This window comes from Leuresthes tenuis, unplaced genomic scaffold, assembly GCF_036924035.1.
Source record: "Leuresthes tenuis unplaced genomic scaffold, fLeuTen1.0.hap1 SCAF_23, whole genome shotgun sequence".
Taxonomy (NCBI): domain Eukaryota; kingdom Metazoa; phylum Chordata; class Actinopteri; order Atheriniformes; family Atherinopsidae; genus Leuresthes; species Leuresthes tenuis.
This window is the reverse complement of record NW_027325377.1, coordinates 3,414,550-3,426,725: the sequence shown is the minus strand read 5'-3', so window position 1 is coordinate 3,426,725 and position 12,176 is coordinate 3,414,550. Positions and strand designations below refer to the sequence as shown.

General features: G+C 43.9%; 1 protein-coding gene across 1 annotated transcript in view; it reads left to right on the top strand.

Annotated features, from left to right (window-relative positions):
* The first annotated feature begins 2,429 nt into the window (after positions 1 to 2,429).
* Positions 2,430 to 12,176, top strand: part of ptprr (protein tyrosine phosphatase receptor type R) — a 70,489-nt gene continuing 60,742 nt past the window's right edge. Inside the window, exon 1 of the mRNA XM_072377747.1 lies at positions 2,430 to 2,845. Coding sequence (XP_072233848.1) covers positions 2,767 to 2,845 — 79 coding nt within the window. The 5' untranslated portion in view covers positions 2,430 to 2,766. The remainder of the gene's footprint in view (positions 2,846 to 12,176) is intronic.

Here is a 12,176-nt window from a genome sequence, read left to right as displayed (position 1 = left end):
AGTTTTCTTCCAGTCGGTTACTAGGTGACTTTGACTAAATTGAACCAGAGATTTGAAAATGTTCACTTTGAGGATAAAGTGCTTCAGTGTGTATCATCTGTATCTATCAATGCTGTCATCCCTTTGTTCTTTAAAACCAAGTACATACTGAATGTGGACACATTGTGGGTGTTGTGTGGAAAACTGTTGGCTCCTACATCTTATGAAGGTCATTTCCATGCTTACACAGTTGATAAGGACTGGACTCTTCTCAAGCCAGGAAACGAATCAGACCACCAGGCTCGTGATACGTATTTGGTCGATGACAGACTGTTTGTGTCTTTGAGATATTCAGTTTAAGGGTTTGTTTTTTGTTCAAGTCAATTTCCTTGGCCTTGGTCAGGTGTGTGTTCGGTTATTTTAATGATCAGAAAATGTTAATATGCCACATTAATTGAGTAATTGCTGCATCTTAAGCATTCAATGGGAGTAAGGATTAAAAAAAATTGAAGAAATGACAATTTTATGCATGAATTGTTATTGGCTACACTGTATTTCAAAGTTTTCATTGAGGAAATAAATGGCAATGAACAGTCAAAAAATTGTTGTACATTTTTGTCTCTTTAGAGTCCAGAACAACTTGTCACAGGAGGATACTGATTTAAGTACACTATTGTGCCCTTTTATGGGTACAATTTTGTTTTATTATATGCAGGTACAGTTTTGTCATGCTAGGTCCATAATTGTACTTCAACTGGTACAATTTGATGAGGTACAAAAGTGTACTGGCACCAATGGGTACAATATTGTCTCCCAAAAAGGTACGCCTGGTGTGACATGGGTTTGTACTCTTTTAAGTACATTTCTATTTTTTACTGTGCAATAGGAGCTGTATAACAGACACTAAAAGCAAACAAGACTCAAACTGACTGCTTTTCACGAGTTAGAAACTAATTAATCTCTTCGTACTAACCTATTTTCAACGTATCTAGTGTATCATTAAAATAAGTCAAACTGCATTATTTGCACTATAATATTTTACAACAATATACTTGGTGAGTGTCCATGAGACTGAATTAAAAAAAAAATCATGAACATAAGCATTATGTTCACAAGAGCCAAATAAAGGGGTATATTTTATTTTTTAGCTTTGACTTTGGGGTTAGGGTATCAAGGTTGTATCATGGAGGTCATCTGAAGCCTTTGGGGTGGGGTTTGACCCTAAACCTTGTATATTTAGGTAAGAATACTATGATGTAGTGAATACATGTGAGCTGATAAGATACAGGGGCAGTGGTGGTCATGACAAGCTGAGGACAAAATATGGTGACTGAGGACATCTAGTGTATGAACTGGGTAATAAACAGAAGAATCTAAAAAGGAGAGCAGACTCAGAATCAATAAAAGAGACAAAACCAAAAACCACAAACCATGACAAAAATACTCTGTCGTTCATACTTTATAAAAATGTTTAAAAAAAAATCCTAGTTTCTATTGTAAACACTCCTCAATAATGAACGAAAAAGGCAGCAGTGGTTAAAATAAGCTTACACAAGAGGTATCCACTTGTTTTTTCTTCTAAAATGGCTAGGCCTGAAAGTAAGCCATAAATAATTGAATAGCCTATAGATGTTTTTCTGAATCTGTGGAAGATACCTAAACAAGTTGGTGACATAGTTAAGCCTTTTTATTTGAACATTAACTATAAATTTAATCTAATCCAACAATAGCTAATTAAAACAGACAAATGTAACTTAGAAAGCTGAAAAGATTTAAAATTCCTTTCGGGCGCTGGCGGCCATTTTATCAGTTGGTTTGACTAATTCAGCTACAGGTACAAACGGTAGTCAGAAACCGTGATGTATCATAGACTTGTCAATACAAGCAAGAGTCTTAGAGTTTTTTTTTTTGTAGTTGACTATTTATATAACAGAAAATATGAAACAATATTCATACAACATACAAAATGACTCATCATTAGTATAAGGGGGTAACGCGGTTCCGTTTTAGCATGCTAACTAGCATAAACCTCACAGCGGACTTAGTGAAGCTGCTGCGTTGGATCACTACACTATATTTAATATATACTTAATACTTATATTTAATCAATATTCTATCAGACCACTAAATTAGGAAGTAGTTGTGGTGTCTATGTTTTTTCCTATAAAACCGACAATAATGTGATAAATTAGCGTTCTAATTTACGGTTCTTGAAGTGGCCTTTTTACAAATTGAAAGGTCGTTTTATTCAAGTTTAAACGTTTCAGTTGAGGAATTATTTAATTACTTCTGGACCATGGTAAATCATTGAAATAGATTAATTAAATTTTCTACATTTTTATAGTTATTTTCTATTTTAATAGACGTTACTTTAATTAATTAAACCTGGTGATTTATTGCACGTCTCCTCTTCCTCACCACGCCTTTTCTCCTCCCCTTCCTCTCGCTCATCATCTTCACCAGCCAGCCTTCACCTGGACGTCAAATCTCGACACACACAGCAAGATCGTCGAGTCTCAGATGGAAAAAGCCTCAGCTTCTGGGATTCGGGGCTGCTGCCACCACCACCTCAGAGCGGCTGTTCCTCCTTCAGCCAGGCCGCTGTAGGACACCGCAGGGTGGGGAAGGAGCATCAGGGGCCCCGGCGGAGAACGAGCGGAGCTCCGGAGCTGTGGCAGCTGCCTTCTGCGGACAGATCAACAAAAACATACCGTGTCTGCTACCCTTGATGCACCATTTCTGTGCTGAGGAGCCGATTTATTTCAGTCTGACCTGCAGAGAGGAAGCATGGAAGAGGCAGGAAGAGGAGGATTTCTCACCATGTTTCTGTCGTTGTGTGTAATTTGGACACAGCTACTGATCCCAGGTAAGCGTCTGCTATCTGCAGGCTGCCTCAGACCACAGATATTTGCAAGACTGACACACCATGTTGGTGATTGAATTAGCCTTTCTGCTGTCCACCTAATAACAGTGAAACAAGCTGCTTAAATGTGAACATTTATGGCGGAATATCTGTGCTGCTCAGTTAAAATAACCCAAAATAACCCCAGGGAATTGTAATTATAGTAAATATTGTCTGTAGCTGATTAATTTTAAGTATTGTACATGAAAATCCTCCCAATCACCCTTAAAGATGCGATATGAACCTGGAACTGCTTAAAACCATGTTCTTGCTGGTGTAGAAATGGCAGAACTAATATGTGTGTAAAACTGAAAATGTCCCACAGGGAGAGCTGATAATGTGAAGGAATTTCCACAGTGAAGTCAACATGCATTTTCCTTTCCATCTTGGATTAATCTGGCATTTATTCTCCTCCCAAACCATCCAAGCCTCCAAAGTGAATTCAGCCCTGATTAATATGGGATCTTTTTTAGTGAAACTGGAACACCAGGAAGGGAAAACGCATCTAATGTCTCCAGCTTGGACTGTTATTTGAATCTGCTGCAGCATCCTCTCTGCGTCTTCAGGGGCTGTTCAGTCATTCGTTTCCTGCAAATGTAGGTCAGAGTAAACCTTCAGAGCGGGTATTAATTTACACGAGGTAAACTGCTGGCTGGAAGCTTTCAGGTCCAGATAAAAAGAACTCAACCATTTTTGTTCACCTGTTTATTTGTCCACTCTAACATCTTTTACCTTCTCAAATGTCATTTAAAGGGATTTATGAGGACAAAATGTTGGAAATAAAACATTATGAGACTAATTCTCATGGCTCGATCAGACAAATTGAACATTGAATCAGGCAAAAATTCCAGTAAATAAAATCAACTATTACAAACAGAATTGCAAGTTACTACAAAATGTTGCTTCCAGATTGAATGTTAAGGTTTTTAGATGAAAACTATTTTCCTCTCCTCTGTTAAACACTGAAAGGCTGCTTCAGACCTGGAGCAGCGTCATTAGATGGTTTTGTTCTGCTTTGTTCAACACTGTAAAGAGAGAAACTGGAGCATTTATTAGCCTTATATCCTAATAAATGAATCTTAGCATCAATCTGAACAGGTAGCCAGTGTAATATGTGCCCTCCTCCTGGTCTTAATTAGCATTCATGCAGCTCCGAAATGAGTCTTTGAAGTCCTTTTATTTTCCCTTCAGTGAACAGGAGCTAAACGCTGATCCAGGGGAGATATTTACCTCCTTGGTAGGGAGGCTGTATCCTGAAACCTTTGGGATGGGGTTTGCAGCACGGAACATTTTCCAGTGTTTTATTTCCATGTTTCCCTCTGTCATGTTCATCTTTACCAAAGTAACTTTTAAACTTTGCATTGGTAAACTACTGTTGTTCAGTTCTGAGCAGCTTTAAAGTGAATATCTGGTCTGAGCTCCTTTATTCTCCAACACAGCCTGAACCCTCTGAGACAAGCTTTCTGTCATTTCTTTAAGGAGTCTTCAGGAATAGTTCTCCAGGCTTCTTGAAGGACATCCCAAAGCTCTTCTTTGGATGTGGGCTGCCTTTTGTTCCGTTCTCTGTCAGATGATCCCACACTGCTTCAATAATGTTGAGGTCCGGGCTCTGGGGAGGATTCATCCCTCCATAAGACCTGTTGCCACTGATTTTCAGTCCACTTCTTGTGTCATTTGGCACAGCTCAGCCTTTTCTCCCTGTTTCCCTTCCTTAAGAACGGCTTCTTGACAGCCACCCTTCCATGGAGACCATTTCTGATGAGGCTTGGGCCAACAGTAGATGGATCAGCTGAAGGTCCAGATGCATCTCTCAGGTCCTGTCAGGTCACAGCTGGATTTTTTCCTCTTTCTTAAGGACATCACTTTCAGATCCTGTTCATCTGCTGGAGATAGTTTTTTAGGCCTGACACTTCTTCTTTTGTCCTCCACTTGTCCAGTTTCCTCAAATGTTTTAAGGACACACTGCACACCATGCTGAGATATGCCAAGTTTTCAGCTAATAGCTCTTTGGGAATCACCTTGTTGCTGCAGAAATCCTATTTTCTGTCTGTCAAACTGTGTTTTCTTTGCTGTTTTTCATAGATGCAGCTAAAGAAATGGGAACAAATGATGTGTCTTTGTGACAAAGAGCCTAAAGATCCAGTTTAAAATGGCTTCTTTGCTAAGTTGTCTGTTCTGTGTCGACACAACACTGGTTCATCCCTTGAGTTAGGAGCCTTTTTTCTGCCTGAATGCTTCATAGGTCAGAGTTCAGTGGCTTAACAGAGAAAAAACCTCAGGTACAAGGACTGAAAATGAGTGAAAAAGCAGAAAATATCAAAGAAAAACTCTGAAAGAGGAAACAGGAAATAGGTTCAGTGATTTATTGAAACATGTACAAACATGGTTCCCTTCCTTGACAGCCACCCTTCCATGGAGACCATTTCTGATGAGGCTTGGGCCAACAGTAGATGGAGGAAGCAGTGAGGCTCTGGTCATGTGAAATTTCTCCTTCCACTCCCCTTGGCAACACCCCCACTCTTAAAATCTGTTGGTTTGTCATCAAAAACCGTTGTTTAAAACCCAAATAATATTGGGAAAGGCAAACCGGTACCTGTGAGGTGATGTAACATTCTGAAATGGACTTTTAGTGTTTAGTTTAGTTGAGTTTAGCGAGGCAGAGAAGAACCAGAATAGGGAGAAAAGAACGTTTGCATTCAGATGAAAGATGAATACGTTTAGTATGTGGACAGGACCTTACAGTGGTTATTTACCTAAGGTGCAAATTAAAACATGCACATCACACCCTGCAGAAATGTGTACCATGAACATATTTGGATCAAACTTCAGCTTTGGTGCTGCAGCTTTAAACAGCCTCAGTTCATCAAACCCACCCTGAACGTTGGACTTTAGTGGAAACGCAGAAGATCCAGAGCTGAAATCCTTTAGTTCCCTGTAAAAAACTCCCTGGGGTATTTAAGTTCTTGGTACTTTTGGTCAAAAGCCATCTTTAATGTGTTTATTTTGGGCCTTTGAACTGATTATCGATACTACTTCTCATGTGTTGCACACATGGAGAAACCTGGATAAGGTTTTATTTTGGCTTCCAGAAAGCTCTTGTTAGCTCCATCCATCCATCATCTGCTCCTTATCCGGGGGTCGGGGGGGCAGCAGCTTGAGCAGAGAAACCCAGACCTCCCTGTCCCCGGCCACTTCCTCCAGCTCTTCCGGGGGGCCCCGAGGCGTTCCCAGGCCATAGTCTCTCCAGCGTGTCCTGGGTCTTCCCCGGGTCTCCTCCCAGTGGGACGGGCCCAGAACACCTCCCCAGGGAGGCGTCCAGGGAGGCATCCTAACCAGATGCCAGATGCGGTTCTACTCCCAGCCCCTCCCGGAGGACTGAGCTTCTCACCCTATCTCTAAGGGAGGCCCAGAAGCCCATTTCGGCCGCTTGTATTCGCGATCTCGTTCTTTCGGTCTCTTCCCACAGCTCCTGACCAAAGGTGAGGATGGGAACGTAGACTGACCAGTAAATAGAGAGCTTCTCCTTCTGGCTCAGCTCCTTCTGGCTCAGCTCCTTCTTCACATCGACGGGTCGGTGCAGAGCCTGAAACACTGCAGACGCTGCACCGATCCGCCGTCACCTCCATTCGTCCCTGTTAGAAAAATTAACTCACAGACAATGGTATGAAACCAAGAAATCCCTCAGAGGCAGAGAGTATTTTACTTGCAAGGGGAGAACAACACAGGAACCTTCTCTCTGCAGATTCACAAGGTTCTCCAAAGAGTGGCTGCCTCCCTTTACCTTTTATTAGGTGACACATTCATACAATCCTCTATATGCCCAGGTCTGATATATCTCCTGAGTTTGGAGGCATCCCCTTATTTGGGAGCTATAAAGATAACAATCAGTGGGGAGACAACATTCCTTCTTAAAACACAGCTCTCTTTGTCTCCCAACTTCTCCTTGTGAAGATTTGATATGAAATGGCCTCTCTGGCTGTGACTTTTATTTAATGATAATAAGCAAACTTTCCCTCACTGTGAACAAGACCCAGAGACACTTGAACTCCTCCACCTGGGGAAGGCTCTCTTGTTAGTTGTGTTGAGGTATTCCCCGTCCACTACAGCACAAACCTAGAATAAAGTCAAACTTTTATTTGAAGGCATCAGTGGCTGCAGCCAGCCTCTTGTCCTCAGATAGTTTGCACATTTGGGCTGAATCTGGGCTACTTTTGGCACTTTGGCCTCAGTTACAGCACTGTCATGTGTTATGTGGGCCAGATGTGGCAGAAAAGGTCACGAGCTGGGCTTAACTTGGGTTCTGGCGTGTGGTGGGATGTGTGTGAAGCGAACAGGTGAAAGCCTCAGCTTTTGTACAGATCTGGATGTTTGTCTTCCTTTAAAAGCTTTAAAGACTTTAAATGACTTAACTTGTGTCCCAGTGGTTCTGTTGCTGCACCTGCTGCCATCATTCCTCACATCTGTTATTGTCCAGCATGTTCGCTGCCCTCTTCTACAGCCCTGCCTGAGTTTTTGGTGCCAGGGAAAAGTGCCACCGTGTTTAATTTGTGGTACAGATTTGGTTCTGGTGACATTCTCGGTTGTTTCTCATGTTGTTAGCCGGCTCTTTCATAGATGTTTGCTGAGGTAAGCTGGAGGACTGAGACCCTGTGATGCTGATGACCTGAGAGGTAAAGACTGGAGCTCGTCTTTTCTCTGTTCCTGAGACTCGTACCACTTGTTTTTGATGCTTCCTCATTAACTGTGACCACGGCTCTCTGCCTCGAACCCATGAGCCACACAGTGGATGTAAAGGCTGAAAGAAAGATATGTTCCCAGTAATCATGTGCAGCACCTGACTGAAGGTTTCTCCTGGACTCTTATTCAGCTCATGATTTCCTCTCAGCTCCCACAGAGGCAAGGCAGGGCCTGTCCAATTAGAGCTCAGCTCTGCTCAGCATCATGCATAGCAACCAGGACGCTGTCGCTAGGGAGAAATGTAGTCGGGAGATGCAGAGAAGCTGTGTCAGCATCTCAGAGGATTGGCTCTGTGTCACAGCTGCTCCTGTTTTTCTTCAACAAAGCAAAATACCGTGCAGACTTTTAATTAATATCTGGAACTGCTGGTTTTAACTGGATTTAGGCTCCTTGGACAACGAGAAAACCTGTTTATAGAAAAAAAACCTCCATCAGAACCAGGACCAGGAAGGGTCCATCTGCCTGGACCAGCTGGGGCTGAGAGGACAGGAAAGAGGGGACAACAAGCAGCGTAACACCAGGCCAGAGACACCTGCTGAGAGGACAGGAAAGAGGGGACAACAAGCAGCGTAACACCAGGCCAGAGATACCTGCTGAGGGGACAGGAAAGAGGGGACAACAAGCAGCGTAACACCAGGCCAGAGACACCTGCTGAGGGGACAGGAAAGAGGGGACAACAAGCAGCGTAACACCAGGCCAGAGATACCTGCTGAGAGGACAGGAAAGAGGGGACAACAAGCAGCGTAACACCAGGCCAGAGATACCTGCTGAGAGGACAGGAAAGAGGGGACAACAAGCAGCGTAACACCAGGCCAGAGATACCTGCTGAGGGGACAGGAAAGAGGGGACAACAAGCAGCGTAACACCAGGCCAGAGATACCTGCTGAGGGGACAGGAAAGAGGGGACAACAAGCAGCGTAACACCAGGCCAGAGATACCTGCTGAGAGGACAGGAAAGAGGGGACAACAAGCAGCGTAACACCAGGCCAGAGATACCTGCTGAGGGGACAGGAAAGAGGGGACAACAAGCAGCGTAACACCAGGCCAGAGATACCTGCTGAGGGGACAGGAAAGAGGGGACAACAAGCAGCGTAACACCAGGCCAGAGACACCTGCTGAGGGGACAGGAAAGAGGGGACAACAAGCAGCGTAACACCAGGCCAGAGATACCTGCTGAGAGGACAGGAAAGAGGGGACAACAAGCAGCGTAACACCAGGCCAGAGATACCTGCTGAGAGGACAGGAAAGAGGGGACAACAAGCAGCGTAACACCAGGCCAGAGACACCTGCTGAGAGGACAGGAAAGAGGGGACAACAAGCAGCGTAACACCAGGCCAGAGATACCTGCTGAGAGGACAGGAAAGAGGGGACAACAAGCAGCGTAACACCAGGCCAGAGATACCTGCTGAGAGGACAGGAAAGAGGGGACAACAAGCAGCGTAACACCAGGCCAGAGATACCTGCTGAGGGGACAGGAAAGAGGGGACAACAAGCAGCGTAACACCAGGCCAGAGATACCTGCTGAGGGGACAGGAAAGAGGGGACAACAAGCAGCGTAACACCAGGCCAGAGACACCTGCTGAGGGGACAGGAAAGAGGGGACAACAAGCAGCGTAACACCAGGCCAGAGATACCTGCTGAGAGGACAGGAAAGAGGGGACAACAAGCAGCGTAACACCAGGCCAGAGATACCTGCTGAGAGGACAGGAAAGAGGGGACAACAAGCAGCGTAACACCAGGCCAGAGATACCTGCTGAGAGGACAGGAAAGAGGGGACAACAAGCAGCGTAACACCAGGCCAGAGACACCTGCTGAGAGGACAGGAAAGAGGGGACAACAAGCAGCGTAACACCAGGCCAGAGATACCTGCTGAGAGGACAGGAAAGAGGGGACAACAAGCAGCGTAACACCAGGCCAGAGACACCTGCTGAGAGGACAGGAAAGAGGGGACAACAAGCAGCGTAACACCAGGCCAGAGATACCTGCTGAGAGGACAGGAAAGAGGGGACAACAAGCAGCGTAACACCAGGCCAGAGACACCTGCTGAGGGGACAGGAAAGAGGGGACAACAAGCAGCGTAACACCAGGCCAGAGACACCTGCTGAGGGGACAGGAAAGAGGGGACAACAAGCAGCGTAACACCAGGCCAGAGACACCTGCTGAGAGAGAGAAACACAAGTTAATGATGTCATATGTTCATGGAGGGAGGAGAGGTGCATCATGGGAGCTCCCCCAGCAGACTGGGCCTATAGCAGCAGAACTATGGGATGTTTCAGGCTCACCTGAGCCATCCCTAACTATAAGCTTTATCAGAAAGGAAAGTTTGAGCCTGATCTTAAAGGTAGAGAGGGTGTCTGCTTCCAACAGCAGAACATTCAAGGTTGACTGGTTGGACCTCAGAGGAACTGATGAAATGAGAAGCTGCTAAGCTGGTTATGATGATGTCTTACCCAAAGTTGTTAAACTATAGCAGAAGTAAGCAGAAATATGAGAGGACATCAGTCTGCACTGTTCACCCGAAAGGAGCTGAGTTCTGCCCCTGAAATGATAATAAAGACGGATGCTGTTCCAACCATTTGTCCAGCAGAAACCATGGAAACCATGTCTGTCATTGTTGAGGTTATTTTTTAATGCGTTGTCTTGTATTTTCTGGCTTTTCGGTCTTTACAATCTCAGCAGTTTCATGGAGTCGGAGGAGATGCTGCAGAACTGCGATGTGGGCAGGATCAGAGTAGCAGGTTCATAGATCTGTTACTCTTCTCCTGCTTTTTGTTTTCTGGTAGAAATTTCACAGATGAATTTTCGAGTTTGACTTTAAATGCAGGGGCGTGATGAGGGGGGGCTAAGTTAAACCAGCCTGTGAGTCGAGGCCCCCTCTGTGTCCTTGTTACACTTTTATCAGGGTATTAAAAAGTCTTAAAAGGTCTAAAATCCAATCATTTGAATTTAAGGCCTTGAAATGTCTAAAATTATCTTTAAAATGTCATAAAATGCAATTTTGAAAGGTCTTAAAAATGTATTAACGTTCCTTTTATTTAAAACAAATGCATAAACTTCAGTCTTGCTTTTAATTATTTAGATTTTTGAGGACGCTTTGACAACAAAACAGAACAAAAGTACCTGAGTCACAATTTATCCAGCACAACTAGCTGGTGCTGGACATCTTTCTTCATCTCCAAAGTTAACAGTAGAACAAATATTAGTTCACAATGGAGGCTCCTGGTGTTTTTAGTGAGGTTCAGCATTTTGTATTCTAATGTGAAAGAGCTGTAAATAAATCATAATTCGGGGCCTCCGAGTTTCCTTCAGGCCTTTTGGGCTTTTTTGCCAGTATGGTTGTGAAATGGGTCTTAAATTGTATTCATTATGGTCTTAAAAAGTCTTAGATTTGACTTGTTGAAACCTGCAGAGACCCTGTTTATTATCACATGACCTTTCGTTTTGGAAGCACCTATCATTTCTACCAAACTGTAAAAAGAAGATTTTCTTTAAAAACTGCTTTTGACTCGTCAAAGTCAAATATTAACACATCAGATGCAATGTCTGCCACATAAATGGCTATTTGTCCAGGTCCCACAACGTTTATGCTGCATGTTTTGGGAATTTGTTGATCTATGGAATCATCTACACCATTTAGTTAAATATTTGCATGACCTAGAAGTAGTTTTTTCCTGAAATATCTGATATGTGGTGAAGTTGTGTGAACGCTGTGAGGTAAATGAAACCTCGTCTGTGGTTGGAGGAGCTGCAAAGAAGCCGTGACGGTTCATATTTTACTGCCATCGTGGACGAGGAGAAAGCTGAAAAGTGTGCTCTGGTCTTCAGGCTGTGGCTGTTGGCTTGTTTGCAGACATACATGATGTCAGTGTTGATTTGGGCAACACCTTTCTTTTATTTTAGACTTTTAGGTCTGTTCTAGAGTAGGGGTGGGCGTTATGACCATATTAAATCGTGAAGGATTGCAACGTGAAGACGATCCGTAACGATCTGTCAAACTGGGATCGTCTCGGGCACATTCTATAAATTGCAGTTCTATGCTGATGCACCGACGCACCAGACGTGTTACGTTATCAACCTGACCGACCAATCACAGCGAATTACGGGCAGCGTAAGCGGCAGCTAGCGTAAGCGGCAGCTAGCGTAAGCGGCAGCTAGCGTAAGCGGCAGCTAGCGTAAGCGGCAGCTAGCGTAAGCGGCAGCTAGCGTAAGCGGCAGCTAGCGTAAGCGGCAGCTAGCGTAAGCGGCAGCTAGCGTAAGCGGCAGCTAGCGTAAGCGGCAGCTAGCGTAAGCGGCAGCTAGCTAAGACCGAAACAGACAACATTAACACAGGCATTTGACAAAGATACTCCTATGACAAGTCAAACAAGTGATAGAAAGAGGTAACAGAAGCAGTTAGCTTTTATCTGGCAAAAGATATGGTAGAAAATACTTATGCAACATTGTCTGTTTTTCATTTTTCAATTTAAGATTGTGATAAAATCGAAATCGTGATTTTATTTGAGAAAAATCGTGATATGATATTTATCGCCCACCCCTATTCTGGGGTTTATCTTTTAGA